The sequence below is a fragment of the Anabrus simplex genome, chromosome 14, assembly GCF_040414725.1.
Source record: "Anabrus simplex isolate iqAnaSimp1 chromosome 14, ASM4041472v1, whole genome shotgun sequence".
In the NCBI taxonomy this organism is placed as follows: domain Eukaryota; kingdom Metazoa; phylum Arthropoda; class Insecta; order Orthoptera; family Tettigoniidae; genus Anabrus; species Anabrus simplex.
Window position 1 is genome coordinate 101863799 of NC_090278.1, and position 13659 is coordinate 101877457.

General features: G+C 39.3%; 1 protein-coding gene across 6 annotated transcripts in view; it reads left to right on the plus strand.

Annotated features, from left to right (window-relative positions):
• Positions 1-13128, plus strand: part of Dus1 (Dihydrouridine synthase 1) — a 59917-nt gene extending 46789 nt beyond the window's left edge. For 5 of the 6 annotated variants that reach the window (XM_067158398.2, XM_067158396.2, XM_067158397.2 and 2 more), the window contains 2 exons: positions 12097-12261; positions 12798-13128. In XM_067158398.2, the coding sequence (XP_067014499.2) occupies positions 12097-12261; positions 12798-12935 (303 nt within the window). In that variant the 3' untranslated portion in view covers positions 12936-13128. The remainder of the gene's footprint in view (positions 1-12096; positions 12262-12797) is intronic. The other variant, XM_067158399.2, reaches the window with a different exon arrangement.
• Positions 13129-13659: the final 531 nt, after the last annotated feature.

Below are 13659 nucleotides of genomic sequence, written 5' to 3' on the forward strand. Positions count from 1 at the left end.
GAAATTCTCCTTCACTCTCAACAATAGCTATAAAAGACCAACGGTAAATTGTATTTTAAATACTGTGCAGAGATGTGAAAGCATGATCTTGAACATGATATAACTTCTTCATTTAACCACCTTTCAAAGTCTCTCTCTATATTATATAACGTCATTAACACCACCATTCTGTAGATGCACAAAATAATCTTGTAATCTTCACTGGTCCGGTATTCAGCTCGACAAGAATATAAAATTGGTATTAAGGAATACGTTTTCTGAGAGTTTGGAGGTTGACGGTGCCAGTATTTGTGGTGTATTGTTGCAGCGTTACGTGTAGGGTGGGGGCAGGTTTCTATGATGTTTATTGCGGGAATTAAGGCGGTAAAGCTATGGCGCGAGATGAAGAGGAACAGAGTGTGTTGGATAGTTTAGGTCTGGGGAGCGGCCATTGTTGGATTAGGAGGGGAGAGGGAAGGAGGAGTGGAAGGAGAAGTATGGAGGGTGATGTGGTGAAAGTGTGTGGCGTGACAAAGTATTATGCATAATCTGAAAGACAGATCTGTTTTTCGGGATATTCATGTTTTTGAAAAATTCAATGAGAAAGTCGAATAGGATCTTTGGTTTCTCTGAGATATCATTTAAGTTTAGGTTGGGATTGAAATATTGGTCTAAATGTGCTTAAATTCTTTTATATGTAGGCCGACCGCAGAAAAACGGTTGTGTTTTATGGCATTGACATGTTCTGCATATCTGATTTTAAAGCTGCGTCCTGTTGCCCTAGGTAAGAACTTTTGCAGTCTTGGCAAGAAAACCTATATACACCTGATTTAGAAAAAGGACTACTTTTATTTATTGATGAAGAGTTGTGTAGGATCTCTGTGCTTCTATTGTTAGTACGAAAGGCTATTTTAACGTTGTGTTTTTTAAGAACGTTAGTGACATTTTAAATTTCTTTATTGAAGGTAAATGTGGAAAACGTGGCAGTGCTAGTATTGTCTTTTATTAGGGTGGTTTTTGGGCGGTGTCTGAATTTATTGATTATTCTTTCAATAAAGGATTCATTATATCCATTGAATTTTGCTATAGAGCGAATGGTGTTCAGTTCTTTATTTAAGTTTTTTCTTGACATCGGATTTTGAATGCTCGGTCTACTAAGCTATTATATGTAGCCGCTTTGTGTGTTTGGGGGTGTAGTGAGTCATTTCTTATAGTAGTGGCCGTTTGAGTGGGCTTTCTATAGATACTATATGTGAACGAAGAGGGGTGCCTATTGATTGTTAGGTCTAGGAAGTTGATGGAGTTGTTTATCTCTGATTCAAAGGTAAATTTAATGTCATGATCAATGTTATTAAGGTTTTTGAGGGTGGATGGCGCGTCTATGGAGCGTTCATCTAGGATTATAAATGTGTCATCTACGTACCTAGCCCAGAATTGGATATTAGCAAATTTGATGTTATTGTCGATGGCGGTGTGCTCTAGGAAATCAAGGTAGATCTCTGCTAAAATTCCTGAGGCTGGTGAACCCATAGCCAAACCATCTTGTTTGTAAATGATCTTATCGAATGTGAAGTAGTTATTGTTAATTAGTAATCTTAATATGGTCATAAAGTCTTGAACTTCTAGTTTACTTACAGTGAAACTCGGTTAAGAAGTTCCCGCCTAAGAAGTGTGATATTCTTGGTCCCTTGATCAGTTGTATTAAGATATATGTATATTTTTCCCGTTTAAAGTGTTCTGTTGTAAATATATTTCGCGGTTAAACCGTTCAGATTTTAGAGCGCCTTGAGATAGAAAACGTCCGCTCAAACAACCCATGGTTAGAATCCTCCAGTCTCCGCGCAAGTTGCACCCTGTGTTAGACTGTTCGTGCGCTCGCGGTGTGTGTCTGGTGTTACGGAACATGTGCCGGCCTGCCAAAGTCATATGACGTCCCGCTATGACAACACGGACAGCAGATTCACACTCTCACCTTGTGGAATCGAATCGAACTCAGTCGAAATTTCCACTCCAGCGTTCATCTCGTGGAATAGAATCGAACGGGATTCAACGTGGGAAACATAAAGCACGTAATGGATGGTTTGATAAAACTTTAATGCAGTAATTTGCCGGCCACGACAGGGTGAAGTCATTAATCGAGGTGGCCTAAACATTAATTAAAAACCGTAAAGTGTATTTGTCCACAACATTACTGTTAACCTACCACAAAATTGAATATTCTAACCTGTTTGATTTTTCATTCTCTTGCTTATTTCCTTCCAGGCATTCTCTCTTACGTTGTTGTTGCAATAATACTTATGGGTCTTGCCGTAGAGTAAATTACGTTTTTGAACTAAACTGATAAGATTTTCCGTGTCCATTATTAGTAAGGTGAATAAAATCAACTTCCCGACTCTATGCGGGAAACAGCCGACTTGCCAGCAGCCAGCTGATACACATGCCACCACAGCCGGCTGAAAGATCCCGATCGTTTACGAAGCTGAACGAATGTTGATAGCCAACTGGGTGTTGGTGGGAGGCACACAGACGCATTGCAATACCACGTGTTGGCATAAAATTGAAAGTTATTTTTAATTTTACCTTTATAGAAGCTAAACATTGTATTATCGTGTCACTCGTAATTATTACATCGCATTATTAGAACGTAGCACAAGGATGAGGAGACATGAAATAAAATTCTCGCAGGGAAAGAAACAGTTTACGTTTAGATGTGCTAGCGTTGCTATTGCGCCTTTATCACTCCCACGTAATACCCCAGATACTTTTCCATGCACTCACTCCTGCAACTTCGAACCTGTGTTTCTTTTCTTCATTACCTATAGCATGAAGAGGATTGAAGCGGGAAAATAAACTCAATACTGGCTTGGCCATGCGGTACTTGTGAAACAGCCAGAAACTACGCCCGTTGCCGTGACAACCAGTAGGAATGCAGGGGCGATTTAGGCCTAGGTTCTAAGATCTATAAGAATAAGTTGCTAAATTTCCCTTTTGCTGCCGTTATCCTTGAAGCAGGTGTCGGGGGTGTCAGGAAGATAGAAAGCACATGCTAACAAACTGTAGTACACGTCTTGTTTTTGTGTCTTGTAAGCCTAAGCTACGGATTGCCAAGCATAGTGTAGCGTCGTAATTAGTATGAATAGGAGTCCGTGAAGTTAGTTGTAATATCAACGTACAAACTTTTTAAGTGGAAATGAGCGGAACTCAGAGGAAAGAGATCAAGCGAAAGGCACTAACAAAAGACAAAGTGGAGATTATAAGGAAAGTGGAGTCATCTACACTTTCCCGTGTTGCTTTGACAAAGGAGCTGGGGATGCCGCCGTCTACTTTGAACGGTATTCTAGCGAAGAAAGAAGAGATCTCTGCTTCTGCAGGGAATACTTCAGCAAACTGTAAGGAAGTTAAATCTGAAAAGTACGATGAAATAGAACAAGCTCTGCTAATGTGGTTTAAACAGCAGCGAAGTTTAAACATACCTTTCAGTGGGACTATTGTGCAGGAGAAAGCCGCACGCAAATTAAGGGTACCTTTTACCGCGTCGAACGGGTGGCTGGACCGCTTTAAAAATTGAGCCGACATCGTTTACAAAACAATTTGTTGCGAAGCAGACTGTAAGTGCGGAGGAAAGGAAAGCGTGCAAGGAAATGGTTCTGCCTGCTAAAATAAGCAAACCTCGCAACGTTTTTATTTAACTTAATATGTTCCCTTCTCTTATCAATTATATTTATAATACGGTATGTTCAATTATTTTACTTTATCTCTAAAAATATTGTCATGATAATCGATTTTTTATATTGTGGCTTTCTGTTAGCAGCTCTTATATATCGGTCTATTTCAGTATTGTCCACAAACAAGGAAAATTGTTGGCTGTGTGTTTCACATGTATTTCAAAGTACAGAATAAGTTTTTGGGCATTACCCCTTTTAAGAAGTTTCCTGCTTAAGAAGTTTATTTTTTACAGTCCCTTGAAAAACTTCTTAACAGAGTTTCACTGTAGTTGATAGTTAGCAAGTAAGTTCTTTTCGATGATCGGGAATAATGAGTTGGTGTTTATACTGGGATACATGTTGACTATATCAAAGGAGTGCATTGAATGATATGGTTGAAGCTTGAAACTGTTTAGTTTGTTCACTAATTCTACAGTGTTCCTGATGGATTTATTTGATGAGAATTTATAATGTTTATTAAGAAATTGTTGGATAAATTGAGATAATTTATATAAGGGGCTTGGTCTGTAGTTTATTATGGGTCGAATAGGGACACCGGTTTTGTGGATTTTGGGTAGTGCTTTAGCTGTTGGTAGGCCTGGGTTCATAGTAATTAACTTTTGTTTTTCTTGCTCAGTGAGGAGAAAAGATGTGCTCTTTAGAATTTGTTTCAATTGCCTTTGAATTGATTGTGTTGGGTCCTTCTTAACTATCGAAAAGGAGTCATTATCTAAGAAAGTTTTGGTTTTTTGAATGTAATCCGTTTTATCCATAATGACTGTTGTGTTGCCTTTGTCAACCTTTGTAATGATGAGGTGGTTGTCTTTGACTTTCTTTTTAAGATTGAGAATTTGTTTTCTTTCAGTAAGGGAATCTTTGTTGATTTTGGTGATAGGGGTCGCAGTGCGATTTTTTGAGAAAAAACTTTTGTTTAATTGTTTTTTTACGTCCATTCTGAGTTTGTCTTGTAGTTCATATGGCATTTTGCTGATAGCAACTTCTGATTCAACTACGAGTTTGGAGGCTGTAAGGGCCGAGTTGAAACAAGGCCAGTTGTGCTTTGGACCTTTCGAAAGAATTCTTATATCGTCCTCATCTAAGTTGGTGGTGGAAAGATTAATTACTGGTGGGTGGAATTGTTGTAGAGTGTCATTAGCGAGGTTAGGCTTGCTGTTAGATTTTGGAGGGGAGTTGCTGTGTTTTACCTTATTTTTAAGTGCTTCAAGTTTTTTCTCTAGTGTTATCTGTTTTTTGGACAAAATATTGAACAACTTGATTTGGACTTCGTCTTGAAAAAGATTCCACTGAGCACTTGAGAGTAAGGTGGCTGCCTCTGAGTGAGTTTCATATAAGCGATGATTTAAAAACGACTTTTTCTTATAGAGAAATTTTAGTTCATTTTCTAACCAAAGTTTGTTTGTCCTAACCTGAACATCCTGTTGATGGGGAGGAACAAAACGTTGTTTTGTGACGCTTTGTGTAATATAAATGCCTACATGCTGGCCTATTTCCCACATTTTGCCTGATGATGACGCCAAACAGCGTCGAAACTAGTTCCAAGTGCAAATATATGTCATAAATAAACTATAACATTTTTGTATTGAAAAAGTGGACCCTTTCAAGTTTTCCTATCTTCCTATCTACAATGAATTGAGCCTGTTGCAATTTCAGATTAATGAAATATCTGTCACGTAGGTAGACCTACTTTATGGCAAATATATTTCATAGCAGTGTTAATGTATTTTTTTCATCTCAGGCAAAGGAGCTATATCCGTAAATTTACATGTTCGTACTTGCGTAAAGACCACGTGGACTTCGCGGAGTGATATTAAATGTACGTTTATGCCTACGTTACTCTTTCGATGGAAGGAATTTTAGTTAATTTTTATATTATTGTTTTTAAATGAACATTCCTAAAATTAGGGTGCAGGGATTATTCGCGTAAATACGATACTTGTTCTTCTGTTTTCCCTTCCTTTCTTCTTGTATTGCCCACACAAGAAGTCACCAACTTCTCTTCCTCTTTCTGTATCCAAAAGGTCCTCGTTTCCCTTTATTTCTCTCTCCAGTGTCTCCAGGAATATCTTCTTCTTTACATCCAGTCTGGGGTGCATACAGTCAGCCACCCGAAGCCGTTGGTCACCTTATGGTATTTACGATGGTCTACTCATTATCGTAGCGGCGTAACAGGCTAGACAATTTGTGATGTTTCTTAGCATTCTTAGCACCTGTTTGAAGTGAACTTTTGTAGATTTAGAAATATTGTGTTTCCTTGTCGCACATCAGATTGTCTGGGAAGTAGAAGCAACTAATAAAAGTATGTGTATGATTCCAACTGTCACCATTCAGCTTAGGTACGTCTCTCATTCTAAACCCTCATGCTGATGACGTAAACAGCCTCTAGCGTGTCACAGTTCATCTCAGCGACCGTGAAAACTAAACACTGATGTAACACAAAAGTGCTGACTGTTTGGTACGTCAGTGCCTCAATTGTTAACTTATCAGTGGAGTGATTAGCTTAACTGTTTATAAATGTTGTTTCTTTATAAATCTAAATGCAAATGGAAAATCCTATACTTATATTCAATATTATTTTGAGAGAAAACAAAATTACACCTTTTGTGCCCACGCGTACATTTTCTTTATACAAAGTAAAGAGCCCAAAATAAAATTAATTCCTAAAATCTATAGGCAGCTAATCCATGTAACTCCTTACAAGTACATAAGTTGATATTTTAAAAATACTTTTTAAACCTGGAATGTTGTGACAGATCAATGTTGTTTGTTCAACTAGTTGCACCAACGCCGCTGGCACAAAAGTTTTTAAAAATTCAATGATTTTGGGGCTGTCAGAGTCTGCCACTTGAAAGCCTGGTCGTCCGCCCGCCACGAAAACAGTGATGAAATAGCTTTTGAACTCGCTGTTTCGTTTAGAAGGAGGCTCTGCTTCTTTCTCACTTACAATATTTTCAGCACTCTCTGTATCACTCTCGCTTTCACAGTCGTTTAAGAATTCATTAAAATCATCATCTTCATCATCACTTTCCGTTGTGGTTTATAACTGAAAGATTCTTTAATCTGAAATAACATTGCTGCGAGAGCAACTAGCTGGTCGTTCCGCCATGTTTGTTTACATCACAGACATGTACAAAAAGCTCTGTAAGTTACTTCCCGAAGCTATAATCTGTGTTGAATTAGTTCTGCATAATGCCCAACAAATGGCAGAACATGCAAGAGATTGAATTGGCACTCGAGGATGAGCCGGGAAACTCAAAAATATTAAGGTTCTTGCGCACCGTATATAGACGGACGTAGCAGTGCTGGATCGGTCGCGACGGTCCGTTTCTCGGCGGGTTAAGGCAAGACATTGTAACGTTCCAGACGTCACAGTGTAATTGTGGTAATTTTATTATGTTTAATTAATTCAAGTATGATATATTTTTACGTCATGATATTTATCTTCGTATGTAATTTTATTATAATTCATGTTTGATCATTTGCTCACTATCATTTCATTACTTTGTAACTACGACTTGTAAATGAGGGCTGAATATCCTAATATTATTTTGGATTCTTGCGACATTCGTTTAAATTTAACTTGCAGTATATTTTCCTCTATCTTGCCACATCAACGAGGAAGAAGGAAGGACAAATTTAGACATCAAATTCTGGTAAAAGCGAGCACTTGTTCAAGCGTTGTAACCACAGCTACTGTATTTCGAGCTGAGTAATTCAAACTGATCACCGCCTATATTTTCAAAGGAGCGTCATGTTGCCATGGATACTGAGTGAAAGGGCTAATAGAAGAACAGTTGATATCATGGTTGGGACCCATCAACTTTAATATCTGGAGAAGGGAGAGACGTGTCACCTGATTGGACCACGTGTAGCGACCTGTAATTAGAGCCAGAAAAGCTTACTTAAGGGCGTGTTGGAGCTCTTGGCATCATTCTTCTATCTTCTATTTCGCTTGAGGTCTGAGGACTGGTCTTATGGTGGTTGTACCATAGTGGACTAGTGTGATAGTTTATCACTTCTACATTCATTACTTCGTTACCACGGCGTGGTACTTGGGGATCTCTAATGATGGGTGTATAGCCACTCTCATCAGGAAGTACGTACAGCTCGACTACTAGACCGGTTTGTACCAGTCTAAAACAATAGGTAGCATTAAACTAGCTAGAAATGAAACTACGGTACACATTTTCAGTTAAGTTGGAAGGATTATTAATTCAGTATCCTCTCCACATAACCCAAGGAGGTTTTTCTAACTATGATTTAGGGCTCATCTCCAATATATGGGATAGAGCATAATAGGGAGTGTTAGTGTCAAAGCCATCTTCCAATTAGTGGTCGGTGCACTTGGCAAGGCAGGGATGGTACTTGGCGGCAGATAGAAAGACCTCAAAGACGACCGGCAGTTTTCCAGCTACAAGGACGGAGGCGTTCTCAGGACAAGCAGAACAAGACTACATGGTGAGCAAGCGAGTTAAAATATTGCAAGTTTTTCGCGAAGTAGAGTCATTCAATTTTTTTTGTTAAATTAATTTCCTATTTTAAATTCAGTTCTCGTAAAACCGTCGTCATTTTTATTCAGAATAAGAAATGTTATTCTCTTGGTTCATTTTAATCAGTCTGCCTTAACTAGCCTTTTGATTCATATTCTCCTGCTTAATGATAGTGCACTATCACCCCATCCCTGTGATGAGAGTCCGTCCAAGCTTTATTATAAATTTTTGTTTTTAAGTCATCAACTTAAAGACTGGCGCCCTTAGCTTGCATAGTTGCATTTCTCGTTCAATTATTGTTCTCTAAGAGGGGCACGTCACAACATGAATTACGGATAAAATTTATGAAGCAAGCGTGTGTTGTTGAAATTCAGTGCAAGTCAAGTAAAACGCTCATCACAATAACATGTACACGTATTTTATCTGTAATTCCTGTCTTGCCTTAACTTGATTTTGACTCTAGCAAGACCGAAACTAGTTTCATGAAATAGATGCAACTTTTTTAAGGTCACAATAAATAGTATTGAATAGGTGTTTTACACAATATTGCTCTTCAATACGGAATAATATGAAATTCATTACCTACGATTAAACACTGATGTTGGTCGTTTCTGAATCGTTTTACATGCCATCTCCTTTCCTAGGGCTGTCTTATCCCCACAGTATTTTTCCAGATACTAACTCATTTGTACCAAGTTTTCTTGAGAGCCTTACTGCAGCACACATCTATAATCTCTATCACATTGTAAATTTTAATTTTTACCCCTTCCCACACCCCATGCCGATGGAGACTGAACTTGGACTGAAAGAATTCATCTCAGCGATGCCAGCAAGTATGATTTCTTGTGTCATTTTCTATTACTTTATAATTCACCCCTTTCCCACCCCTGCCCCTAAGGCTGCCAGTAGTATTTTACTCATACACATACATCCTTAATCTGTCATTTTGGACATCCATTCTCAATCTCCATTCCAGACTGTGACGGTTCCTCTCTATGAAATTCGACATTAACATCTGTCATTTTCTGTTGTCACCCTCCCATAGAGGTTTCTTGTCCCACAGATAGTAAGTTATATGTGTACCGAGTTTCATTGAGAGTTATGCTGCAACACACACACATTCATTCGTAATCTTGGTGATTTTGGATATTTTCATTTTCATCCCTTCTTGCCCCCATGATGATGGGGCTGAACTTGGACTTAAGCGATATCTAGAGTGTCACTGTTCACCTCAGCGACCCCAAAAACTATGGCTTCTACATTAATATACGTTGGTTTTATTATTTTTCTACCTCACCCCCTTTCCATCCCTGCCCAAAGGGGTGCTGTGGATATTATACCTCCACAGTATTTTTTTCCAGATAGTATGTCATATTTGTACCAATTTTGGTTGACAGCTGTGCTGGAACATACAACTCGGTTCTGTAGAATCCTTGAGCTGATATTGCCATAGTTACGGCGAGTCGTTTCTTTGTCCGATTCCTAGAGCAGAGTAGTGTGATGCAATATCTCCACAACGGTTGGTATTAGGCCCTTAAAACATGGTTTTTTGGGGCCCACATGGCCTAATCGAGTTTTGTTCTTCGCGTTGTGAGGCTCAAAATTAGCTTTGTCTCGTCCTTGTACGACGGGGCGAGTTGGCCGTGAAATATCATACAAGGATGCTAGTACCTTAATTATGGCTACGGTCGCTTCCTTCCAACTCTTAGCCCTTTCCTATCCCATCGTCGCCATGAGACCTGTCTGTGTCAGTGCGACATAAAGCCACTAGCATCCTTGTATGATATTTCACCTATATTAACCTATGATAATGTGCCAAAGGGCAAGATCTGGGGGAAGGAGAGGGCTGATATCTGGGGATCCTAAAAGGTATGTATACAAAATTTCCTTCGGGTTGGTGGACAGGTGTTCTGCTTTATATATATATATATAAAGTTAGCAAAATCACAGTATAGTGTCATATTTTGAACATTTTTCATTTAAAAATGAATTTCATAATTGGCAGGAGGTTTTGAAAATGGCTGTATTTTCTTGGAAAACCTTGTGGAATGTCGACTTTCTGGTAGAATTTATCTTGAGCTCTGTGGACAGAAATGCAGGTCTGGTAGGAGTGAAGGGTTTTCTTCACCATCTTGGATGACCAGCTTCTAGGATCGATTATCACAAATTTAATACTAAGCTTACCAGACAAAAAATTAGTCACCTCTGGAGAAATCATTACAATACTGTGTAACTCCACCGCCTGAATTTGGTCGAGCTTAAGCCACTTGTTGATTGCGCAATTCCAGCAAATTGTCGACATCAACTTTGCTGTTGTCATCATGCAGATGTTGACTGAAAGGCAACGCGTAGTCATCCGGAATGTTTATATGGATAGTGGACGAACCTGGCCTTGCACACAACCAGGATGGAATGCTTCATTTGGCCTTCGGTGTACTTGACGTCAGACCACGTTACGTTCCGCCGGTCAGCTACTGTCCACGTTCGATGTGCCTGTGTGAACAGTGGCCGACTGCATGGAGTTCCTCTCTCGCTAAAGGGTTGGGATGGACCTTCATTCACCAACTGCAGCAATTCCTGTCGGATTTGGAAGCGATTTTGTTTCACAATTTACAAGTAACAACTCTCAAACAAGCTCCAGTTTTAATATCACCCCTTCTCAAGAAAAAAGAAGATCCGTTTCATTTTATTTTTAGTTTTGAACATTTTGAGTTAACCAGAACTGCCAAGTTAAAACACATTCAATTTAAATTTAAATTTATATTTTCAATCTTGACCAACCTACAATCAGTTCAAATCTCCACTTATTGTTGACGACACATCCTGTCACCAGACACGATACGTCAAGTACTTAATATGATACAGGGGTCACATAAACCCCGATTTGCAATCCTCTTCACCGAAAAGAAGATCCATTTTAGTTTTGGACATTTTCCATATTAAATAGATTAGGACCAAAAAACTTTACTGTATTGACTTATGTTTGTATATTTTGTATATAATGTATATGTTGTATATAGTGTATATATTAGTATGTTTATATTAGTTAAAAAGGTCCCAAACCTTGACCTAAAGGTTGTTTACAGGCTGAAGATGCCCAAAATAATGGGTGAAACATGTACCTGACCAAATGAGTCTACATAAAATCATGTAGATAATAACCACATTAAACGTGGAAAGTATTGAATAGGTGGTTTTTTATTTAATTATCCTTGATATCTAAGCCTATTTGTTTCACAAGCCGTGAAACGTGTCTCCGGTCCCTCTTAGTGAGGATCTTTTTCCGACCACAGTTCTGACGTGTTTCGTGGCCACGTGCTTGTAGACACATTGAACAGTCCGCTGTGAAACACCAACAAATCCAGAAACTTCACGCTCCGTATGGCCATGGGCACGGTAAATTACGATCACCACTTTTTGCCACTCTGTGACATCCTTACGTCTACCCGTGTGGACGTATACTATTTGCTTGCTGATCCCCACTGCCTTATGCTCACATTGAGCACGAGACTCGTTCGCACTAGGGCGACTAATTTATATGTAGCACTGTGGCCTGGGTACCATGTGTAGGCATGGACAGGTCTTATGGCGACCTGTGTGGTGTGAAGATGGGACTCACTGTCTCCCTGCTGACTGCGTAGCCATGTGGCGGAGCTGTCGTTTGTGACATGGAGTTCCACCGTGCAGAAATGTGGCTATCAGTGATCGGAGATTTCTATTTTATTGTTTTACCCCAAACCTCGGTGTTGTGATTAACGAGCTGTGGCCACTGTCGGCAGCCCTGAAGATGGTTTCCCATTTTCACACTAGGCTGTGCCTTAATTGAGGCCACGGCCGCTCCCATCGTCGCTGTAAGACCTACTGAATCTGTGTCGGTACGACGTAAAGCAGATTATGTTTTACAGGGCTTGGATGGATCCGTCATCAAACGTTTACGAACAGATTGCGAGGAGAGCAAGAACATGTCGAAGAGGAGGATGAAGAAACTCCGCAAGCTGAAGCACAAGCCTAACAAAGTGTTTCACGCCCGACAGAGAGTGGAGAAGTGCGTTGACTGTCCAAATCCTCTGGTGAGTGCTCTTGGTCACCTAATGGCCTCTTAAATACAATTTTTTTCTGAAATTGAGATATTTAGACCAGAATATGTCAAGCTGCTCAGTGGCAAAAATAGAATTACACTGCCCTCCATATTTGAGTACATAGAATTTAGTTGCCTGTTGTTACGCTTATTTATTAAGATAACTGATAAAGATCAGCATATTATATCGAAGTCTGTCTTGTCAGGCTGAAGTACAGGACAAATATGGCATGTGGTTCCAATGAACTACGCTGATGTAGGTCATATTTGTTCTGTAGGTAAGGGTCTGGCACAAGTGTGCAAGTTGCCTGATGTCGACTAATTCAACGAATATTTCAAAACACATTCTCGAGTTATTTTTCAAATTTTCGCTGCTAGTAGCTTACAGATATTTCAAAAGCTTCATGTGCGACAAATTTTATTGGTTTAAGAATACCTTTTCTGTCCACACTGGTTTTTTCTTTTCCTTTTTCTGAGCAGTAAAATTAGAAATATTAGTTTTATTCTGCTTTCTCTGTCTTGTTTCAGGGCTCCAAGTGCGAGAACCGACTGTGTCGCCTGTGTTGCAAGGCCTTTTGCTACGCAGAGGACAGAGACTGTCCAGGACACCGTATACACATAAAGAGCCACCGAGAGAAAGCTCGCCAACAAGCTGCCTGTCTTTGACTAAACGTTATGCTTTAGGACTACATTAACAATCAGTGCAATATGAGAGACATTACTCCTTGACAGTCTTCTTTCATTAGCAACTACAGTACAAGTTCGTTATAGCGAGAATACACAACAACGGGAAATTTTCTCGCTATAACGGATTGTCATTATATCACATTTTTAAACAAAAGTCGGAAAACCCCTCATACACATTAAAATCGATATGAAACGTCTATCAGTTTGTTCAAAACTTGTGTTTCCACGGATGATATCCACAGTACGGCTTACTTGTTTGTTATTTTTCGAAATGCGATACTGCGTGACAGTGTATGTTTAATTTCATTCTGAAAAAATTACATTCTTTGTATTTCTCCAAATCCAAGACGAACCCCACTTAAATCAGGCTTAAAAAGTGCTTTGTAAAATCATATGAATGCCTTTGTTGTAGAGCACGCATTTTTACATGCCGAACATCGGCTTTCGTTATGCTGCATTTTTTGCGGCTGCACAATTAGTCTTTATTTCCGCGGGTTTAATGACCATTAACTTAAAATTTTCATCGTAATACCGAAGCGAACCCATTGAAAATTTGCCGGCAACACCTATTCCATGCGTGTCTACAATATGGCTATCCGCCAGGAAAACAGTCTTGCTGTCTATAAAACGCTTACGATACTTTTACTCAGCGTCACATATAACCGGCTACCGCTCCATGCACATCTCGCTTGACGGGTTCGGC